At 38.3% G+C, this 25,288-nt stretch overlaps 1 protein-coding gene across 1 annotated transcript in view; it reads left to right on the plus strand.

Moving 5' to 3' along the window:
- Nucleotides 1-25,288, plus strand: part of anapc1 (anaphase promoting complex subunit 1) — a 107,813-nt gene that overhangs the window by 23,189 nt on the left and 59,336 nt on the right. The window contains exons 16-22 of the mRNA XM_079843584.1: nt 2,628-2,688; nt 11,752-11,939; nt 12,811-12,885; nt 13,501-13,766; nt 16,163-16,254; nt 17,349-17,497; nt 23,495-23,573. Of these exons, the coding sequence (XP_079699710.1) occupies nt 2,628-2,688; nt 11,752-11,939; nt 12,811-12,885; nt 13,501-13,766; nt 16,163-16,254; nt 17,349-17,497; nt 23,495-23,573 (910 nt within the window). The remainder of the gene's footprint in view (nt 1-2,627; nt 2,689-11,751; nt 11,940-12,810; nt 12,886-13,500; nt 13,767-16,162; nt 16,255-17,348; nt 17,498-23,494; nt 23,574-25,288) is intronic.

The raw sequence follows: 25,288 nt of genomic DNA on the forward strand, positions 1-25,288 counted from the left end.
TGTTCTGATTGTCCTACACAACCTTTTTACATGCAGATCAAATTTTAATTGTGAATCTAGAATAACACCTAAATATTTAAATTAATTAACTGTCTATATTGCCTTTTGATTGATATTAATTATAAAACCATTAATTTCCTTCCTTCTAACTGAAAAACACATTGAGACAGTTTTTGAACAATTCAAGGTCAAACAGTTGTTTTGCAGCCACTGTGACACACCAGTCATTTCATGTGTTAATATATCTGCAGCTAAGCGTGGAGTCTGTGCTGATACATAGATGACTGTGTCATCTGCATATAACTGACATATAACTGACATTGTGACTTCTGTATTCGTATTATGTATTGTTCGTATTATTCGTATTATCTGTACTTCTGATTGTAACAGATTATCGAGATTTTGCAGGGGCAATATTTAAACAGACTTAATGATTAGAGAAGTGAGTTTTGATATATTTCCAGAAATTCAAGTTAAGACAATTTAACTAAACATTCAGAGGTCATAATTTAAAGAAAAATAAATAAACATATGCATAGATGAATTGTTCACAATATGATCTATAACATGCATTTACAAAATATAAAGGGTTCTTCCAAACCTTTGAGTTTTCTGTCTTCGGTTGAACACAAAAGAAGATATGTGACCCTGGACCACAAAACCAGTCATAAGGGTAATTTTTTTTTAATGATTTTTTCGGATGGGACAATATTTGGCCGAGATGCAACTATTTGAAAATCTGGAATCTGAGGGTGCAAACATTTTTTATATTGAGAACATCGCCTTCAAAATGGTCCAAATGAAGTCCTTAGCAACACCTATTACTACTACTAATAATTTACTTAATATCCCAATGATTTTATGGCATACATTTTGACCCATACAATGTATTGTTGTACCCTGGATGCCTGCCGAACTTAGCCCCGCCCACAACATTTGAGGTCGGGAAGTTTGGTCTGGAATTGATCTGTTGTGGAGCAACTATGCCCAAACAGGAGCTGTTCGGACCAATCAAATTGTCAGGGTGGGCTTTATACGATGATGGACAGATGATCAACAGAAACGTAATCATCAACGTCACCAAAGAGCGCTTGGGTTGAATTCGTTCTAATCCTAAACGGACAACTTGTTCGTATATGCGTTCACCTTTACTATTTCTCTCAGAAATGATGATGGTGTTGATAAGTACTCTGTGTATCCTTAAATTCTTTTTACAACACCGGCAAAGATTGTTTACACTCATCATCTTTTCAGCGTGCGTGCAGTTGAGTTCTGTTGACAACTATGCGTCGCTCAACACACGTCACTTACTCCGTTACTGTGATTGGTTGTTGGTCTATCCAATTGAGTGCAGAGGCATTTTCTTTCCTGGTTCGGTTGAAACACCCCATAATCACAGCCCAATGGAGCAGCATCAGACTCATATTCTGACTAGAATTTGAGTATGACGACGTCAGGCTAGTATTGTTGGCTATTGCCACAAATATACCTGTGCGACTTATGTCCAGTCACATATTTAAAAGAATGTTGGTAACCAGACAGTTCACGATAGCCATTTACTTCCATAGTATTTTTTTAAAATATCATATATTTTTTTCTTGACTACCAACATTCTTTAAAATATCTTATTTTGTATTCAACAGAACAAAGAAACTCATATTGGTTTGGAACAACATGAAGTTAAGTAAATGATGACCATTTACATTTTTTGGGTGAACTATCCCTTTATTTACAATTTATGCATAATAGTGGACAATACAATTTATTCATTGATAACAAATGAGGTGTACAATTAACATTAATTTTACACTCTTTATTTACACAAGATTCACAATAAAATGTCAGTATATTTTGGAAGAATAACTCTTTCTTTATTCAGCAAAGTGGGCACAGTTTTTGTCCGATGCCGGTAATCTCAAAATGCCCATATATGTTCTGATGAATCGTCCTGACTCACTCGATATATCGCTGTCTGTACATAAATGTAGCAGCTGCATTCTAAATGCATTTTCAAAATGTCAGAGAGGGTCAAGATGCTTGCGTTTGTGTTTGTGCTGACCACTGCTGCTAAATGCCGGAGCTGGTAATTGCTTTTGTCGTTCAGTGCCCGGCTGTAATTGAGGGCTGCCACAGTAACAGGACATGACCGACATGGTGTGGCGGCTCAGACATGTGCACCAGGAGCCCGTCACTGTTTTGACAAGACTCAATAAAGTCTGCTCCCCTGCAGTCAGCCCCTCTGCGTTGTCGTTTCCCACTGAACGACATGTCCTACCAGAAGAAATCCCCTCGCAGGCCTGTCAAAGCAATCTCGCCACAACCAACTTATGTGGGATGATATGCTTCAGAGAAAGGGTTTTAAAAATAGCCAGCGTCTAAGGTTTGTTTTCATCCAAGTCATTGTAGAATGCCCGCTGGAAATTTTCTGCATGCAATTGCTCTTTTGTTTTCAATTTATTTGAGCAAAGGGAACAACAGAAGCCTGTTTGCTTTTGACTAAATTCGACCAGATATTAATAGCAACGTGTGACGCCTGTAGGTTTGGACTCTGTTTGATGATGTCTGCGGTGGCATTGCTAATTTAGTATGTGCTGCTAATATCCGCCTCTCACTTTTCTTTTGTTCAGGAATTGAGCTCCGGTTCCATGTTAAGAATCACCATTCCTGAGGTGGCCACTTCAGAGCTGGGTAAGAGAGAGCACTCGGATAAATACTGTCCAACAGCGTGATGCATCGCTTCCAATGCAGCACTGAGCTGAGTCACAAGCTGTTTGCGTGTTTGAAAAGGCACAACAAGCCATCAAAACTATTTAAAAAATATATTTTTTCTGTAATATAAATGGTTGATAGGGTGACCAGACGTCCTGTTTTTCCCGGGACAGTCCCATATTTCAGCTCTATTTTTAGTGTCCCAAGTTATTATGAAAAAATCATCTTGTGTCCTTCTTTCCTAAATTGACTTTGCTAGGAGATCATATAAAAGTGAGTAGCAGTCTTCTGTCACTCGAGAATAGCCTAATCAATGGTAACCAATCTCGTCATAGTATATTTTGGAGGACAAAATTACCATCCAATCACAATTCGTTACGATTAACTTGCTGTTAGTGAAGGCGCGTTATTAGAGAGTGTGGAGGAGATCAAGTCAGACGTGAAGATGTCAAAGAAGCGTGTGTGTACATTTTATCAAGGATCTTCAAAAAGGGTTTATCAAGTTAATATGCAAGATAATCTTGCTGAATGACGCATAACAGAAGCACGCAATCCCGAATTCAGTTCTTTTTGCGCTTGAATGGTCAAATACAGACACACTTGTCAAAATGCAAATCGTGGAGTATCTCATGTAAAATGGTTATGGCTTAAGTGAAACAGCTCAGTGTGTCAGTATATTGGATCCAAGCATTCAGTCTTAAAGTAACAGCAACCTAAAATACCTGTCTGTGACATTAATGTTAATCAAACCACAAAAGATGTTAAACCACCATGACAAATCTGGTCACACTAGATATGAAGAAGTACAGGAATGAGACAAGATGATGACTTGAATAGCTATATTTGGAAAGAATTAATCATTCTAGAATGAGTGTGGTGATTTTGTAGGGGAGTACAAAATAAAAATTTTAAAACAGGAAAGTTATTTTTACTGTTGAAGACCGTTTTTTTTGGTGCAAACCATGCATTTATTATAATTTTTTTAAATTTGGGTGTTCACACTTGGGTTTACCCTTTATAAAATTAACACAAACCTCATTCAGTAACCATAAACTGTCCTTCGGTTTAACCAGTAACCGTCCTTCGGATGAGCGGTTAAACGGTCCTGACTCTCTGTGGTCATTAAAAATCCCATGGCACTTCTTGTAAAAGAGTAGGGGTGTAACTCCGGTGTCCTGACCACATTCCCTCCATTGGCCCTTATCAATCATGGCCTCTTAATAATCCCCCCAAGTCAATTAATATTATTAAATGCATTATGAACTAACTAGTCTGGCTCCGCCCTCCTACGTACTTCGGCTCAATTTTCATTTTCCTTCAGTTCTCCGTCTGGGATTGCGGTATATTCTCTGGTTTTCTCCGGTCCAATCAGCGAACAGAGGGAGTGGCTGAGAAGGATGACATTGATGTCATGCGCTAGTTTGAGATGACATACGTCACGACCAAATATTAGCGATTGGTTATGGCAGATCCAGAGTGGCTCTGGGCAGATCCAATAGTTTTAAACTTCAACAGAGGACCCGCCTTCAAGGAAGTAAACGCTTGTTAATGGAGAGTGGCCAGACTCTCTGAACAAATGAAATGTACGAGAGTCTGGTAGGACCAGGCTATGAACTAACATGAACAACACATAAATTATTTTATTTCTTTTAAGTAACTTTAACAAAGATGTTAACAAATGCTTTAAAAAGATTTAGCTCATTGTTAGTTTATGATAGCCAATTCATTAACTAACAACTATTAAGTGTTATTTTTGTAAAGAATAATTTGTCATGCCATATTCATTAATTTTAGAACTTGATTGGATTTTACCTTTGCTAGTACATTATGGCAATATATTTGTTTCCCATTTTTTTTGTTAACCGTATAATTAAATAGTATTAAATTAAACTTGTTTAATAATCTTCTTGATGAACAAAAACTATGACGACATTAAACGTCGTTTTTTCCAGCCACACTCACAATGTGACACATCAGTATTTTTTTGTGGTTATTTTGTAAATCTCTGATCCAGATTGTTTTGGCATAAATGATGTGCCCAAGGATCTGTCACTAATGAACGCACTTGTGCTTTACTGCAAAGTAAAACTGTGAGTCATTCCTGCCACTTTCTACATTTAGACATTTGACCTTTTCTAATGTGTTTGCTATAATTATTTCAGGACGTATACATGATACATGCTTGGGGTCTGTTCATGTCATTAGAGCCGTTTGCTATTACTTTTTCTATTGACTTTTTTTTTATACTATTTTAATGTTCACCACCTAGCATCCACCCGAAGCATGCTGGCATCACGGCGGTGACTTTTGAATGGACAAACACCGCTCTCATCGTTTCCCGTGGCGGATTCATTAAATTTTTTCTTGGCCTTTCGTCTTGGACTGATTGTGCTCGACATCTATCATCCAGCTTTCTTTACAATTTTCTCAATTAATGCCAGCTTCCTGTTAATAAGTGCTTTGGTTTGAAAGTGGTGGGCTTTGTACCACTAATAAAGTGGCATTTTATTCAGGTCCATCCTGACCTTTTGCAGTTTGTTTGCTAATTAAGCTCCAGGAAAAGTCATTGAGAGTGTGGTGATGTGACGCTGAATGATAACACAAAATAAAAGAAGTGGAAAATGCCATTTTAGATATCCCTAATTCACGTTTAGTTGTGAACAAAAGCTAAGTTTACGTGTTTTGCAGGGATTGTACTTTAATCAGTGAAGATTTCATACCTTGAATGTAGATACTTTATCGCTGGATGTGGTCACTGATATTTAGGTCATTGATATTTGTACGGCTGAATGAACAAACTCTTTAGCCTTTTAAATGACCAAGGGTTGTGCCTTGTGTCTCTCCTCAACAAGCTGTTTGAGGAATCATTCACGTCTCTAGCACAAGCTTGTGGGACAAATTACATGCTAATTTTAATATTTTGGAAGTATGAGGAGTAGTGATAGTTATGCATGTCTTGGCAAAACATCACTAAATATTTTTTCCTGTAAAATTCTCTCACTTAAATATATAAGCCCATGGAATAAAAAATAAAAGGTAATTGCAACTTTTTATTTAACAATTCTGACTTTGCTTATCTCTCGCAATTTTGAATTACTGTCTCGCATTTCTGACTTTTCTTTCATTGCGAGTTTTTAGCACACAATTCTCACTTTATTTCTTGTGATTTTGAGTTTGTCTCGTGCTTCTGGTTTTTCTCAGAATTAACAGAATATTAATTTTGTGAATGATTTTGTGCATCAATATGAATGTACCAAAATATTTCTTGAATGAAAAGCGCATTTCATGATATAAACAGTCCTTTGTCCACATAATTAGGCACACCTTAAAAGGGATATTAACTTAAAGTCACACTTGTGAGATTTTAACTCAAAATGCAAGATACAAACTGGGAATTGCCTGTCAGAGTTGTGAATAAAAGTCAGAATTAGGGTTGTGCCGATGGACGATATCATTGTCCATCGTGATGGCTGACCGACATCACGATGGAGCGCCACCATCGTGATGCCACGCCCCCGTGAGTCTGTTGTGAGTGCGACACACACTAATCCTCTTCTATTGTATTAGTTAAACTGAAAACTTAGCAGGGATTGCTCTGTAAATTAAATTGACAATGTAACTAATGCATATGCTATTTTAAATACTGTAGGCTATGCCAGATATATATAGCCTACATTTTGAAATGATTTGAGGCTGAAACATCCATAAGCATGCGTGTTTATTTTAGCACTTCCGTCAGTGAAACAACACAGCCTATAAAACATTTAAACGATTTTCAGTAAATAATGGTAACCTAAAGAATATAAGAAAATTAAATATTTGATTCATACAATTTCCCCGCAAAGATGCGTCATATAGCCTACCGATCTGCGACAAAAGCTGGATAGACACCTTTTCGAATATCTTCATCTTCATGTTTTCTCCCGATGTTGCAAAGCAACACTTGTTGTAAAAGGTCTGAAGAGCGGATTTTATCTTCCACAGGGTCAAGACATTTAGGCAATGTTTGATTATTCACTGCCAGAGAAAACAAAACTAAAATCACCAGTGTGTGTGTGTGAGAAATGGGCTATTCAAATAAACCAAACTTGACGCGCCTTACCAAGTTTAATAACAAGAACAAACTGTGTTAAATAAAATTTGAAGTTAAAAGGTATTCGTCCCACAGTGTTTTTTATACTTTACCACAGTAAAGGATGTGAATAGTTATAATAGACTTAATTATAAGCAAACGAAAGGAAGAAACGTTTATAATCCCCTGCGAAAATGGGTGCGACGTGAGTGAAGATTTGTGAAAGAAACGAGATGTCAATGTCCATTGGGATAAAATGGACTAGGGCTATTGTTAAAATTCACAGAAAATCGAGTGACCAGATCGAGATCGCAAAACAGAATGAAAAAGTGGTATCTGACCATTATTTCCTTTCTAGGCTAAACAAAGCTTTGTGCTTCACTCCTGTGGTAATATTCACATGAAACAGCATTCACATAAAAACACTGGGTTAGTAAAATAAAAAAAAAATTTTTTTTTAAGTAGAAAATAATATTTATGTAAAGAGATATATTAAAATAAAAAGAGCACAACTCTTTAAGTGGAAGGAAGCTATTTTTTCCCCCTCATGTGCAACCTAGCGGATGAGTCATTATTGGGTTTGTGAAAATAACGAAATGATAGTTTTAAGTAGAAAATAGTATTTATGTAAAGAGATATAGTAAATTATTTACCTAATTACCCCCCAAACGACGATATCATCGACCATCACAATGTTTTACTGTAAACATCGTCAACTGCCAATTTAGGGGACATCGCCCAACCCTAGTCAGAATTGTGAGATGCACTCACTGGCCACTTTACTAGGTACACCTTGCTAGTAACGGTTTGCCCACATTTGCCTTCCGAACTGCCTTAATTCTTCATGGCATTGATTCAACAAAGTGCTGGAAACATGCCTCATTCCTTTGGTCCATATTGACATGATCGCATCACACAGTCGCTGCAGATCTGAACTATCTGAACTGTTGATACAAGGCAGGATAGATCCATGTTTATGTTGTTTATGCCTAATTTTGCTCCTACCACAACTGTGAACTGTCGCCTCAGTTTCTGTTCTCAGCTGACAGGAGTATCTCCGGTGTGTCTTCTGCTGCTGACGCTCGTCTGCTTCAAGGTTGGACGTGTTGAGCGTTCAGAGATGCTCTTCTGCAGACCTCGGCTGAGACAAGTGTTTATTTGAGTTACTGTTGCCTTTCTATCAGCTGAATCAGTCTGGTCATTCTCCTCTGACCTCTCGCATCAACAGGGCATTTTCACCCTCAGAACTGCCGCTCACTGGATATCTTCTCTCTTTCTGGCCATCTTCTGTAAACCCTAAAAATGGTTGTGTGTGAGAATCCCAGTAGATCAGCAGTTTCTGAAATACTCAGACCAGCCCGTCTGGCACCAACAACCATGCCACGTTTAAAATCACTTTTCCATATTCTTTGAATTTCTCTTTCAGATCGTCTTGACCATGTCTACATGGCTTAATGCATTGAGTTGCCTAAATGTGTTTGGCTGATTAAATATTTACGTTATTGAGCATTCGAACAGGTATACCTAATGAAGTGGCCGATGAGTGTATAAACTCAGTTCTGAGATAAGTCGCAATTACCTTTTTTCTGTTCCTCTGAAACGTGCTTCCATACTTGAAGGTATTTTGAATATAACATTTGTCAAATTTCAGATTTTCCCCCCCCAAATAGTTTCAAGTAATGGTACATAACAAGGCTTTTGCTTAACAAACCATATCACGTTTCAAAAAATGTCATCTTGCTCCTGAAATCCAACCAAACCAAACCCCATGCATCCCTCCACCCTCAGATCTCAACATCCTCTGTATCAGGTCTTGTAGCCCCCGTGTCATGCAGTCAAGCACTTTGGCAAACAGTCATCTATAAACCCCCTCAAGTGTAGTGTCCCTTCCTTCGCTCGGTTCTCCTCTGTTCTCCACCCCCTCGCTCAGATGTGCGTTCCAGCTCCGGCTGTGTCCTTTTGAAGCTGCGGCCCCCTCCGTGTGCACCCTTCTATAGGATCACCTCCGCGGAGAACATTCATCTCCATTATCTTCACCTACTCTTATTTTTGATGTACACACATGGGGGCGGGCGATATTAGATTAGATTAGATTAGATTCAACTTTATTGTCATTACACAAGTACAAGTACAAGGCAACGAAATGCAGTTTAGGTCTAACCAGAAGTGCAATAGCAGCAAGTGCAGGATATACAATGGATGCGTAAGTGCAGGACATGGATATGTACTGAATATGTATAAATATGTATAAATAGAGAGACGTTATTACTATAAACAGAACTGAATTTACAGGTGAATATGTACAGTGAATAAATATACAGATGGCTATTACTATAAACAGAATTTACAGGTGAATATGTACTATGAATACAATATACAGATGGCTATTACTATAAACAGAATTTTACAGATAGAGGTATACAATAATATGTTAGGCTAATATGAGGAATAGCAGTGGATTAGGGTAGTGCAATAAATTATGGACAGAGCTATCCGGAAAAAAAGTGTAAAGTGCAGTGGAAAGTGGTTGCATATTACATTTAGAAGTACAGTGCAAAAATGCAAATGTAAACATTGGTACTATAAATACAGTCGGCAGTGCAAATGAGCATAATCCAGTTAAGATATGGCAGTGTAAGATGCATATGTAAACAGTTGTTACTGTGATAAACAGTCGGTAGTGCAAATAACAAAGTGAAGGAAGATGTGAGGTAGGAGAGTTATCAGTTTATGAGGGAAGTGGATCAACGGGGGTTTGAGTTCAATAAAGAGACAGCTCTGGGGAAAAAACTGTTCTTTAGTCTGCTGGTCCTGGTCCGGTGGATCCTGAAACGCCTGCCGGAGGGCAGGAGAGAAAACAGTCTGTGGGCTGGGTGAGAGGAGTCCTTGAGGATGCTGCGAGCTCGATGCAGACAGCGTTTCCTCTGGATGTGTTCGATGGCAGGCAGTGGAGTCCCTGTGATGCGCTGGGCAGTTTTCACCACCCGCTGCAGTGCCTTGCGCTCCGCAACAGAGCAGCTCCCATACCACACTGCCACACAGTTGGTCAGGATGCTTTCTATTGCGCAGCGGTAGAAGTTCACCAGGATAGCCGAGGAGAGCTGATTCTTCCTCAGTGTCCTCAGGAAGAAGAGGCGCTGGTGAGCCTTCTTGACCAGGCTGGAGGTGTTGGTCGTCCACGACATGTCCGCCGAGATGTGGATCCCCAGGAACTTGAAACTGGAGACACGTTCAACAGCCATTCCATTGATGTGGATGGTGTCGTGTGTGCCTCTTGACTCTTTCCTGAAGTCCACGATGAGCTCCTTCGTTTTGGTGGTGTTGAGGAGCAGGTTATTATCAGCGCACCATGTGGCCAGGTGCTGGATCTCTTCCCTGTAGGCAGTCTCATCGTTGTTGCTGATGAGCCCGATCACCGTAGTGTCGTCCGCAAACTTGACGATAGAATTAGATCCATACACAGGCTTGCAGTCGGCGGTGAAGAGGGAGTAGAGAAACGGGCTTAGCACACAGCCCTGTGGTACGCCAGTGTTGAGTGTGATGGATGTGGAGCAGGTGAATCCTGAACGAACATTCTGGGGTCTGTCAGTTAGGAAGTCCAAAATCCAGTTACACATTGAAGTGTTGATGCCCAGGTCTCCAAGTTTAGCTATTAACTTGGATGGGATTACAGTGTTGAATGCGGAGCTGAAGTCAACAAACAGCATGCGTGCATACGTGTTCTTATGGTCCAGATGGGTGAGCACAGAGTGCAGTGCCATGGAAACGGCATCCTCTGTGCTCCTATTGCTGCGGTAGGCAAACTGGTGTGAGTCCAATGTGGATGGTAGAGAGTCTTTTAGGTGTTCCAGGACCAGCCGCTCAAAGCACTTCATAACGATGGGTGTGAGTGCTACAGGGCGGTAGTCATTAGGGCACCTCGGGTTAGAGTGTTTTGGCACTGGCACAATGGAAGTGCGTTTAAAGCATGATGGTACAGCTGCTTGGGCAAGAGACAGGTTGAAAATGTCTGTAAAAACCCCAGCGAGCTGCTCCGCACATGCCCTGAGCACACGTCCAGGGATGTTGTCTGGTCCAGCAGCCTTGTGTGCGCTGATCCGGCTCAGTGCCTTGCAGACATCTGTGGAGGAGAGTGTGATTGGTGGGTGGTCAGCTGAGGGTTTGAGCTTGGTGGCAGTTTCTCTGTTGTCTCTTTCAAAACGAGCATAAAAGTAATTTAGCTCGTTCAGGAAGTTGACATCAGTGGCTGCGGGGGTGGAGTGGGGGGGTTTGTAGTCACTGATGGCCTGGATGCCCTGCCACATGCGTCGAGGGTCAGAGTTGGAAAAGTGACCCTCTATCGACCTAAAAATAATGTTTAATGTTAATCTAATATTATGGTATTAATTCATCAGAGGTCTCTGGGGACAGCTGACTAAATAACATATATTAGTGGTGTTTGCTGAACAATTGGTTATACTTGGGTTTAGTGATTTAGACAAGTATTAAACTTCATCTCACACATGAATGATTAGTCGAATCCTTAAAGAAAAGTGTGCTGTTACTTACCAAGTGATTTTTGCCTGGTGAATGATAAAATGATTGGAACAATCATATTGACTCACAAGAGGACTGCAGGGGTTTAAAAGACACTTAATATTCAGTAATATTATCGATTTGACTACACTGACACTATAGGATGAGAACAAACTTTGAGCTGTTTGATGATTACGCTAGAGCTGCGTTACAGCTGAATCAAACTAATTTCATAATTGATGAACTTTGCAACCTCAACATTGTTATTGAACATTTGAAGTGTTATTTTGTCTTTAATACTGTGAAGCTGCTTTGGAACAAACTGTATTATATAAAGCGCTGTTATATAAATAAATGTGACTTGACAAGGAGGCACTCAAGCCTTATCTAGAGACCAAACCTTGGCGCAGTGACTTTTTTGTTATTGACAGCTGATCTTTCTTTCACTCCCACAGTCAAACGTTGCCTGCAGGCCATCAGGTTTATTTTACCCAAGGACACTGCCATGAAAGTGCTGGTCAAGTGGTACAACAGTTACAACGCCCCTGGAGGTCCCAGCATGCACCTGGAGTGGAACCTGTTTGTTACATGCCTAATGACAATGATGGGTTACAATACAGAACGACTGACGTGGACACGCAACGTGAGTGTGTCTTTGGTCTGACCTCTGTGTCAGTCTTTGCGTTTGGTAACCTTGGGGTATGCAGAGTTTTCAGGTACCTGTGTTAGCACACTAGGATTGATCAAGACTTTAAATTAATTAAAACTTTACACGAGATTTACAGTTTCCTTAAATGCACAAATGACTTAACCTTTTAAGTTACATTTTTTAAAAAGTTTTAAAAATCTGTCAGGTAAGCAAAGAAAATTATTTACTACACATAAAATTTTGTTTCTTACAAATGAAATGGTAATTATTGATATACCTGTGTATTGCCCAGTACAATCTGAATCTTTAAATATTTTTTTAATATTTAATATTGTTTTGTAGCTCTTTTTTTGCCTGCATACAGTTTATATAATTGTGTTTAAATATAAATTAATGAATAAACAAAATAAAAAAATATATATTTAAAATTATATTTTTTTATCATAATGTGTATGTATTCATTTTTTTTTTTACAAAGCATTAATAAAAAACTTCTTTCATACTTTTTTCCCCCACAAAAACTCTTTCCGCCAAAATAATTAAACATACAAATATTAATATAACAATAACAACAATAGTAATGATGATAAGTAAATAAAAATACAAATTAGCTGAATTAACTTTAAGATAATGTACACATATCATTGTATTAAATTTAAAAAATATATATATTTTATTGTAATTATTTTTTTTCAAAACAAAATAATTTATTACAACAAAACACAAAACTATTTATTTATTTATACAAAATTATATAACATCATTGTATTATAAGATGGTTAATGGCTGACAGTGATGTTTCTAGTTGGTGAATGAAGCACTTGTCTGTCTTAAATGCTCATTAACACAATTGCCATCTCTACAGCTTCATTTTGAAGTGCCTCTCTCTCCAGTAATCGCCCCTAAGAAGGCCCGTCCTGCTGACACAGGTTCAGATGAGGTGAGTGACCCTAAACATGCCAGAGGCAAAGGTCGGGGTCAAAGACCCTTGATCATCTGTTCTCTGTATCAGCTTGAACTGCAGGTTGAAGGTTGAAATGTTAATTTAGATTAGTTTTTTGCAGAATTTATAAATATAGAAATATTGCTGTTTAAAAGTTTAGGGTCAGTAAGAGAAAGCAAGCAGTCCTTTCTTTAAAAAGCAAGGATGCATTAAATTGATCAAAAGTGATCAGTAAAAACATTTATAATGTTACAAAATATTTCTATTTCAAATCAATTGTTTTTAATGCTTCTTGAGCATCAAATCATCATATTAGAATGATTTCTGAAGGATCATGTGACACTGAAGACTTGAGTAATGCTGAAAATTCAGCTTTGACCACAGGAATAAATGACATTTTAAGACCTTCAAATAGAAAAAAGTTATTTTAAATTGTAAGCATTTTTGTTTAAATAAATGCAGCCTTGGTGTTACCAGCCCCAAACTTTTCAACGTCAGTATATGTAGTGTGTATAATATGTGTCAGTCCTTCACTGAGCTCCTGTAGTAAGTGTTTTGAAGATATTCACCCTTGGTTTGTTTATATATCTATGTCTGTTCTGACATCAACAGGATTGGGGATACCTCCGTTGCTCTGACTACCATTGGCAAATTTCCATGCTACCTGCAGTGGCCGCTCAAGGCCTGGAGGCAGTGTCGCCCCCCGGTGGAGTGGATAACCAAGAGTCTGCTGTGGGTTTGGAGTCGTCCGCTCTCCTCTTCCCACACGTCCCGGTGCTCTTCTATGTTCTGCATCTGCTCTATGAAGACCTGAAGCTGGATGAGCTACAGCGGAGTGGGGCTAGAGCTCTGGTCGGTCTGCTGCAACAGCTGGCCAAGTAATTATTTTATTTTTTTCTGGCCTTTTTGATAGGAATAATAATTAATGAAGTGGATGAGACTTGTTTCCTATGACTCATAGGCTCCTAACCAAGTAAACTCATCAAACTTCCCATTTCACATTGTCGTTGCTGCTTTTCTTTGTGGCGTATTCTAATTATGGATGGGTAAATAGCTGTAATGTTTTTCATTGTCTATTAAAATGTCAAGGGCATGCTGTCATGTGGACATAAACAGAACTGCAGTAAGAGTTTAATTGGTTGCTGTTTGATAAACCCATGTGGGCTTGAAATGTAACAGCATTGAATTATAATACACTATAAAACCAGATAAGGCTGTAATGATAATTCACTATTGAGTATTGGCTCTTCGGCTTGTGTATATCGTTTGTTGGTAGGTCAGCATTAGGGCTGGGCGATATTTATCTCAATATTTTTAATCTTTTTGACAATATTGGATACATATCTCAACTGATTCTTTGAACATGGGACAAAATATGTCCCACAATTTTACCTGCTATTATTTACGAAAATAGCTAAATTGTCACTTTGAAATTATTCAGAGATGATCACTAGAAAGTGTTGGACACAATTTCATGTTATTGCTCTTTATTCTATCAATATTATTATATTTTCACTCTCTTCTTCCAAACCACCCTTCCTGAGACCATAACTTTTCTATTTTCTCATTTTTAATATATCACATCACATATTTAATGTAAGGAATAATTGGTGATGAGCCGTGGAATTATTTTTCAATGATTCAACGGCCAGAGTCAATTATACCGCTTATACTATGGTTACCACACCTCAAAACATTGTTCAGATTATTTATTTCAAGACGCTTGTCAGGTTTTTGTTCTTAAAACGCTCTTGTGTGCAGGACTCATTTCTTACGCATCTCATCCCACGCCTCAGTTGCTAATTCCAAAATTAGCCGCTGATAGCAACTATTGCAGTTATTAGAGAGAGAGAGATTATCAAGTGTGTATGAATTGCCTCAGTCTGTCTGTGCGTCTCTCAACAGTGTTCGGCAGCAGTGTCTCTACTAATAGCGAAACTGTAAGTTTATCTGTGCTAGGAACAGAGTCGTTATTACATCGCTAGTGAGATATGTCATGTAGCTTGCTAAACTATTTTACTGATAAAATCGTCAGAGCAGTGCTGACCACACGTTTCTGAGTGAGTGTGTGTCCGTACTGTGTGTGCGTTTGAGTGGGCGAGAGTGATTGCGAGAGAGAATGTGCTCTCCGTACATAATAAAACGTAATTTTGTGGCGAAACATGGAAATAATTTGTTGTTTTTATCCTATTGTTTACTATATTTATTTGCTTTGTCAGTGTCGTTGTGGGTTTTGTCTCTTTTGCCGTTGCCGTCTGTAAGGACCTTTTTGAAAGGGCGTAGTGACATGGAACTGTAATGCGGTCAAGACCTGCCTGGACCTACTTTAGCCGTGCATTACCCTGAAAATAAATGCACATCTTAGAACGTTCGTCAACCAATCAGATTCAAGCATTCAACAGCCCCGTAGTATAAATATTCTATGACTTCTATATTTCGTGTAGATTAAAATTCATGAAAAGCCTGACAGAAGGTCATTTTAACACTTTAACATTTAACACTTTTCAACACTGACAGATATTTATGAAAACACTTTATATATATATATATATATACACACACACACACACACACACACACACACACACACACACACACACACACTGAAAAAAAATTATAAACGCAACACTTTTGTTTATGCCCCATTTTTCATGAGCTGAACACAGACTTTTTCTTTGTACACAAAAGGCCTATTTCTCTCAAATATTGTTCACAAATCTGTCTAAAATCTGTGTTAGTGAGCACTTCTCCTTTGCCGAGATAATCCATCCACCTCACAGGTGTGGCATATCAAGATGCTTATTAGACAGCATGATTATTGCACAGGTGTGCCTTCGGCTGGCCACAATAAAAGGCCACTCTAAAATGTACATACAGATATATACATTGTGTGTATGTATAGGCTATATATTTTAACAAATCCCTTCAGATATTCTTTTGTAGATGGAGCAGACGGTCCATTTGAAACAGTCCTGTACAAAAAAAGAATTGATCAGTTTATTAATTAATATTTGACATGAGTTGCATGTTTTTTTTTGTGGATGTGATTGTAATGACACACTGACTGACAATATTCACAATATTGGTGAATAGTTAGCATTGGTAATGAGGCTTCAGATGTACAGCGAACAAACTGCAGATCTACTCAATCAAGTGTGTTAAACTGTGCCGTGTGAGTCATGCTCTGGTTTGGCTTTTATACCAGTATTAGTGTATATATTGACCGCCTGATGACTCTGTTACCAACTAATCATTTTTTCTCTCATTTCATTAGGGACCTACAGCTGGAGGATTTCATTGATCTGTACTGGCGTGATTACCCCTCATTCATCAAAACGTTCAAGGAGGCCTGCGTGATTGATCAAGGTACGAGCCCGATCGATGCGGTCGGGACTCCTCATTAGCAGCTAAAGGCATTTCTATTCATTTACCAGACATTGCAGACTTGTTAGGATTAGTTCAGCCAGATGTGCTTCTAGCCACGTTTAGGGTTTGAGTGACGGGTCTTGTTGCATTGGGGATTCTGTTGGCTGTATATGTGGGTAGTTGACAAATAAAATAGACATGAAGATTAATTTTTTCAACATCGAGACTATAAAAGGAAACAAGTCCCATTAAAAAGTTGGGTTAATCTCCTCTGTTGATGCATTTCCATTTGAAATGGCAAGTTAGGGAAGGAAGTATTTAAAGTCTTGTCTTTTTTGTTTTTGTGTATATGCCCTTCAACAGGAGAGTATGTCATAATACATTTTTGGCAGAATAAACAAACACATTTTTTACATTTTATTTTCCAGAATATAAATATTTTATCTTAATATATTAGTCATATAATTTATACAAATTATTAAATATCTGATATTAATTATTTTGTCAGCCTTTTATAAATGTATAAGGAAAAGTGCTTGTTTTTCACTTTTTCATCATTTTAATCGCCTTTTTGCTGTAAAATGGTCTTGTGGTGTATATTCCATGTACACTATGAATCAAAAGTTTGGGGTCAATAAAAAAATAGTTTTTTGAAAGAAATTAATACCTTTTTTGATTCAGCAAGGTTGCATTAAATTGATCAAATAATTTTTTTTTCAAATAAATGCTGTTCTTTTTAACTTAATATTCATCAAAGGTCTTAAAACTGTATCACGGTCCCACAAAAAGATGAAGCAGCAAAACTGTTTTCATCATTGATAATAATAATGAATGTTTCTTGAGCAGCAAATCATATTAGAATGATTTCTGAAGGATCATGTGACACTGAAGACTGGAGTAATGATGCTGAAAATTCAGTTTTGATTTCGGAAATAAATAAAATTTTAACATATAAGAGACTTTATAAAATATATAAAGACTTCTTTCAAAAATTTTTCACATTTTACTGACCCAATAATAATTTTTAAAGAATTATAAACAGCTCCATTGCTTGTCGCACAGCTTTACATGTCATGTCATCCGTCTGTGTGCAGCTCAGATGGAGATGATGACTTGGCCGGTGTTCCTGAACGGAGAGGCCCCGTGTGTGTTCAGCTGGCTCAGTCGCTGTCTGAGAGGGCAAGATGTGGCGCCTTTTCCTTATCTGCCCAGCATCTGCGAGAGGACCAAACTACTGGTGCTGGTAAGGACCAAAATGCTACTGAAAAGATCTTGAATATGGTCTTTATGCCTGGATTTATAGGTCCAGACCAGCCATATTTTAAAACCCAATTCACTCTTGAAAAATTCAGGTAGTCACGTCCTTCTCTAGATGTTCTACAGTGTGACCAGTTTAGTCTGATTCACAAACACGACTCTTTTTGAGCATTTTTTTTTAGTGATTCATTCAAAGAAACACTCCCAATCTCAAGAGTTACTAGTTTGAATCACTCTGACTGATTCAGTGAGTTTATTCAGTGAAAGATTCGTCAGAGTGGTTATCTGACTCACTTGATAAACTGCAAGTTGGCATTACTTTCAGTGAAGTCCACCACAAAATGAAGTTTTGTGCAACGGTTTGTGAAACTTAAATTAGTATAATTACTGACGGGCGACTGATACCATGTAGTTAGAGTTTGATTTTATGGTCATTTAGGGGGATAGACTCTTGCATTTAAATCTGGTTGTCACTCCCAAAACATTTTGGGGTAAAACATTTAAAATGTTTTTGAAAGAAGTGTCTTCTGCTCACCAAGGCTGTATTTATTTGATGAAAATACAGTTGAAATATGAATATTGTGAAATATTATTATAATTTATATAGACCTTTTTTACAGACTGTGATGACTCGTTTTAACGGTCATCAATATCGCAAATCCTGCAATTTATTTTGTATTTAAATTTTTTTGTAGTACTAGAGATATTACTATAAATCCCCCTCTCCTTTTACCTTTCAGACGCGGCTCGTGTTTATAACAATAATCTTGGGGGGTGGACTCATTTAAAATAATGTAGTCAGGTTTTAGCCAGGTTTCTGTCAAACACAGCACATCTAGATTATTATCTGTAATCATATGATTAACAATAAGCGCTTTTGGGGAAAGGGATCGAATATTCAACTTTATCATTTTTTCATCTGTATCATATCTGTTGTTTATTTGTAGGACATCAATTAAATTTTTACCGTTGAATGGTTTTGATTTTTTTTTTGTATTTTGTAATTCGGGGAACAGACACAGTCTCTATGTGATAATATCTAGGTGAAAGAGTCTCTATGTGTTGGGATTTATCTGAATTCTGTGACGTGATATACTTTGTATTTTACTACTTTTGCATCACATTACAAAAAACAAGTTACCGCTGCTGTGAGGTTGTTTTTAATACAGCGTCTATGGGAGTGATGGTAAAAAGGAACATCTTTCACTCTTTTGAATGCCGTTATCAATCACTCTCTATTTTTTCCCTCTTTTTGAAAGTTGTGAAATCACTATTGTGGCATTTTTCTTTTGCTATTTGAGCAAATGGCCACACAAAGGATTTTTTTTTTAATGTATTCTCTCATTCACAGCTATAATAGTTAACCCAACTATGACGACTTCTGCCCTGAGAAACCCGGAAATGTGAAAATGGTCTATTATAATGGTTTTCTATTTGAATATATTTTAATGTAATTTATTCCTGTGATCAAAGCTGAATTTTCAGCATCATTACTCCCATCTTCAGTGTCACATGATCCTTCAGAAATCATTCTAGTATGATGATTTGATGCTCAAGAAACATCTGATTATTATCAAAGTAATAATTGTCTCCGGATTCTTTGATGAACAGAAAGCTTGATAGAACTGGAATTTATTTCAAATATAAATCTTTTGTAACATTATAAATGTCTTCACATGGTCATGGTTTGATTCATTAGTGTATCCGTACTGAATAAAAGCATTAAAACGCAATCATACTGACCTATATCTTTTGAATGGTTGTGTATGTGGGCAATCACTGAATGCGGTGATGCCCAACAGGGGGCGTTAACGGTGAGTGGAGGAACTGGGTGTCGTGCCCTTAACTCACACACATGTTCTGTGGAAATGTCAAGCAGTTAGATGGCAAAGTGCTGCAAGCTAATCATAATGACATTTTGCGAGCACGAGTCGTCCCTGGGCGTCCTCCATGTCCTGTGAGCGGGAGTGATGCCCCACCTTAATTAGTCCGTGGAAGTGGTTGGCTGAATCACTCGAGAGGGGCAATAGGAGGGGTCACGGGTGTCATGGTGTGTGTGTGTTTGTTTTGTACTTCCTTCCATCAGGCAAAGTGAAGTGACGCACAACCCTACTGAGGTACTGACAAATCGTTACTCAATTATGGGCCGTGTTTACCCCACCGTTCCCGTCCCTTAGATTAGAGTCCAGAACATTAGAGCATCCATTTAATCCCTCTATACTTAAACTACCACTGACTGTCTCTCTCTCTGCCTGTCTTTCTCTCTTTTCCAACCCCTTTCTTTCTCCCTATTACATTTTGTGGTAATTGCTAAGGAAAGCATCAGTATTACTATGGCTTATGCTAGAGTTGCTGTTTTGTTGTGCAGGTTTTGAGGAGGGGGGTGCTTTTACTTTTCTAAGATTTTCATCCGTTTGGATGTTTAAACAGGAGAAATACTCTCTTAGACATTGAAGAAGGGATTCAGGCCATATCAAGAGAGACAAATATCACAGAGACTTTGTGGTTTGACTCTTTTGAAGATATCTATCTAGTCTGCCTTAGATGGTACAGTCGTGCTCAAGAGTTTACAGACTAAAATTTTAACAAAATAAGAGGATCATACAAAATGCATGTTATTTTTTTATTATTTGGTACTGTCCTAAATAAGATATTTACCTTGATCTTCAAATTCAAGAAGTTTTCACCCCCGGCTCTTAATGCATCGTGTTTTCTTCTGGAGAATCAGTGAATCTTTTAACCTTTTTTAATAGTTGTGTTTGAGTCCCTCAGTCGTCCTCAGTGTGAACAGATGGATCTCAAATCATGCAGTCACTGCTGGAGAGGGTTCAATATGCAAATGCTGGAAAACTGAAGAATTTGCAGGACCTGGAGGATTTTTTCTGAAGAACATTGATCAGTTTAACTGCTCAGGACAAACAAGAGACTCAAGAACAACCATCACAAAACACACACACAGCCATGGATCATCAGGGACAGACACACACACACACACACACACACACGCACGCACACACACACACACACACACACACACACACACACACACACACACACACACACAGCCGTGGATTATCAGGGACCGACACACACACAGCCGTGAATCATCAGGGAACGACACACACACACACACACACACAATCACAACCACACACAGCCGTGGATCATCAGGGAACGACACACAGACACACACAGCTGTGGATCATCAGGGAACAACACATACAGACAGAGACACACACACAGCCATGGATCATCAGGGACCGACACACACAGACACAAAGACAAAGACACACACACACACACACACACACACACACAGCAGTGGATTATCAGGGACCGACACACACACAGCCGTGGATCATCAGGGAACGACACACACAGACACACACACACACACACACAGCTGTGGATCATCAGGGAACGACACACACACAGACACACACACAAACACAACCACACACAGCCGTGGATCATCAGGGAACGACACACAGACACACACAGCTGTGGATCATTAGGGAACAACACATACAGACAGAGACACACACACACACACACAGCCGTGGATCATCAGGGAATGACACACACACACACACACACACACACACACACACACACACAGCCGTGGATCATCAGGGAATGACACACACACACACACACACACACACACACACACACACAGAGCCGTGGATCATCAGGGAATGACACACACACAAACACACACACACACACACACACACACACACACAGCCGTGGATCATCAGGGAATGACATGCACACACACACACACACACACACACACACACACACACACAGCCGTGGATCATCAGGGAACGACACACACAGACACACACACACACACACACGCACACACACACACACACACACACACAGACACAACTGTGGATTATCAGGAAACGACACACACACACACACACACACACACACACACACACACACACACACACACACACACACACACACACACACACACACAGCTATGGATCATCAGGGAACAACATACATACAGACACACACACACACACACACAGCCGTGGATCATCAGGGAACGACGCAGTATTAAGAATCAAGGCTACATAAACTTTTGTATGTGGTCATTTTTGTAAATTCAGCTATTTTTTGTCTTGTGGACTATATGTAAACATCTTTTATGTAAATATCTTATTCAGGACAGCACTAAATAAAAATAACATGCATTTTGTATAATCCCTCTTATTTTGTTAAGATTATTCACATTTTCATAGATTCTGCAAGGGATATGTTAAATTTTGAGCACTGTTAGAAAGTGTCACGGGATTATTATTGGTTATTAGTGGTTTCTAATATCAGATTTCAAAGATATTCAGAGTTTTCCTTTTAGTATTATTCATGTACTATTTTATTAATGGTTTGAATTCTTGTATTTTTATATTTTTCAGTTTTAATGTTCAAGGTGCATGTAATTTATTTATTTTTTTCAAAATTAACACAATTTAAATGAATGAACACATCATCAATCCTTCTTACAAAACATGTTTTTGTCTTATCCTGATTCATTAAGGTAAACTCAAGCGGGATGCTTTTTGCACAAAATTGCGTCATGTCTTATCATATCTGTAAATAGAGGAAAGTTGCTCTAGCTACTTTGATGCATGTGAGAGTGGCATAGGTTAGTTGTGACAACGAGTGAGTAAGGTTGACATGAAGCAGATAAATCTCGAACCTCCGGGAATCACCCATTTTTAAACAAACGCAGAACAGAGGAGAGTCTGCTGGCAAAAAGAGAACGCGACAGAGCTTGTAATAAAACAAGAATCAACATTGACGTGCCTTTTCGGGGTTGGCGAGAACTGAGGGATTTCAAATATTGTAGAAGTGATGCAGTGATGATGGCTTTTTATTACTCAACAGGGGAGTAAAGTTTTTATATTGAAAGGATAAACTGCCATATGTAGCTCTCCTAACAAAGTTCATCGTAAAGCATAAGCATTGTCTATTGTGAAGGGTCATTTCATTATGGTTGCTGTAGTGCTGTGTTGGGAGTTTTTTTTGTAAGGAAATACTGTGTCTATTAATGGGTAAAGCTACAGTAACGTCTATAGTCAGCTTGAGATGCTTTCCATCTATTTTGGTTATAGCGCTTAAGCCTAGTAGTGAATGTTTTATGAGCTGTAGGATAACATATTCATCCGCAGTGTCACGCAGAGCCGAAGCACAACCAAAACAATGTTCTTCTGCAAACTACATTGTTTTTTTTATCCACTAGAGGGCCAAAAGTTACCACTTTCGGTGCTATACTTGAACATCTGAGGCTGACTAAATTCAAACTGTCTTCCTGCTTAAATTCTCATCTATATTTTGGTCATTTTGTTATGTGCATTCATAATTTTTTATAAGTTTTTGTTTATGATAATTTGTTCATTAGTTTTTAATTTCAGTTTTAATTTTATTTCAGTAATCACCTTAAACTTATTTCAGCTAGTTGCCAAGGCAGGCAACATTTCAAAATTTTCATTTAGTTTAAGTTTTTCATCTAATTATTATTTATTTTATTTTATTTTATATCAGTTTTATTTCAATTAACAACAAAATCCGTTTTAACAGTTAACGATAACAACACAAGAACAGACTTTTTAAAAAAAATTGTCTTTCTGCTCCTTTTCTATTCCTCAATTGCATTTTGATAATTTATGTTTTTGTCATTTTTATTGTTGTAATAATATTTCTGAATAATTTTAATTTCCAAGATGCATTTGAAATTGATGTTCTGAATGAGTGCCATATTACCTGTGTGTTGCGGTTGTGATGCATGCAGTCATGTGTGTGGTTGATGACTGCGCTCCTGCATTATGTCATGATGAAACATGTTCATTCTCCCCTCACACGACCAGACTGAGTGACTGTCATGACAGCTGCAAACCAAAACCACACAGGTGCTGTCCCACTGCTAATACTCACTCTCTTCCTCTGTCTGTCTGTCTCTCAGAGTTATGCCCTGTACGTGGTTGGAGATGAGGACGCGATCTCGACAAACGTGTTGAAGTACCTCTCCAGGCTGTCAGCAGGTGGGCTCTGAGCGGGGAGGCTGCATGTGTGTGAGATTAGAGGCTATAGTGAAAAGAGGATTAATTTATTACACATGGTTTGGATGCAAATATATATATACCATGAATTTGGAAGCATTAAAACGGTCACCCACAGATTGTTCACTAAAAATTAACCAATTCAATCCTCTTCGCACACCTTGGCAATAGAATCGCCATATCCACCAAATCAGCTTATCTTTGTAAAATGGCACAGCTTTTTAAATATCTGAACGTACAGTCTTACGATGAGCACCAGCCAATGAGATTGCCGTGTATGCACAGTAGTTCTGCCCACTACCGGAGAAGCCGCCATATCTTCTGCTTGTTCCAAAAGAACTCTGTTGTTTTGACAGGAAAATACAAGTCGTGCACCTTCACACAAGTTTACTGTACGTCAGATACGGGTACACTGCACATCCATTGAGCTGAATTGTAATAGTACAGATCGCTTGATGGAGAGCCAAACTCTCAAGCGCTCAAGAGTGTTCAGCTAGTCAAAATATATCTATGCTAAACTTATACTTAGCCTCTAAGGCCACATCCACACAAAGCCAGAGCTTTCCCTATCCAATTTTTTTTCCCTCATCTCAAGAAATATCTGCGTACACACAAAACCACTGAAACCGACTCAAAACAATGTAGTATACATGCCAGGCCAGTGTGTGGCGCTGTAATTCTCCCACAGAAATACACTAAAAATGGAGAAGAAGAGTTGTGGCTAGAAGGGGTACAGCGATGGTAGGAAGTCAGGCAAAATCTCACAATAAAATAATAAATAAATTTGCCACTTACCAGATTGTGTTTTATTAACGCCTACCCCAACCCTAAACCTACCCTTACAATAATGCAAATACAGAAATTAAATGACGCAATACTGATGTGCGCATGCCCAGTGGCCTGTATCCCTTCTAGTCTTTACCGTGTGGGACGTGGTGTGATAACATCACAGTTTCACAAAATATACGGATTGGCTGTACACACGAAAATGCATGGGTGTCTGTTTCAGATTTATCCACTCTGGGACCCGGTTTAAAAAAATATCGGATTCAGGCTCCCAAAACGGCGGATCCGTTTGGACGAAACGCTGATACAATACAACATTTTTACGTATACAGCTAAACGCATCTCCGTGTGGACGGGGCCTAACACTGGAGAGTAAAATCAATTCTAGTGTAAATTTAAATGCAGCAATTTATGTTTCTGAGTGCACAGAAGTTTGTGGTTAATAATTAAGGCCCAATGTAAGTGGTGCTGTAGCTGCATATATTTGTAGCTAAAAATCGCCAGAGACATTCACGAAAATCAGATGTAATGGTGCCAAGTTATTTACATGTTTAACAAATAAAATTTATCATAATCAGTTCAAATATTATATTTGTAGATCAAATCCAGCTTATTTTAGACGGATGGGGTGCGGGACAAAATAAACGCTGGTTTTCTGTTTTCATAAGTATTTTGTAAATAATTACCAGCATATTTTGCAAATTTCCCTCAAAACTGAAATAGCTCTTTTTTTTAATTATGTATTTTAATGTAATTTATTCCTGTGATCAAAGCTGAATTTTCAGCATCATTACTTCAATTTTTTGTGTCACATGATCCTTGAGAAATCATTCTAATATGATGATTTGATGCTCAAGAGTCATTTCTGAATATTATCAGTGTTAAAAACAGTTGTGCTGCTTAATGTTTGT

This window comes from Gobio gobio, assembly GCF_949357685.1.
Source record: "Gobio gobio genome assembly, chromosome: 18".
Lineage (NCBI taxonomy): Eukaryota > Metazoa > Chordata > Actinopteri > Cypriniformes > Gobionidae > Gobio > Gobio gobio.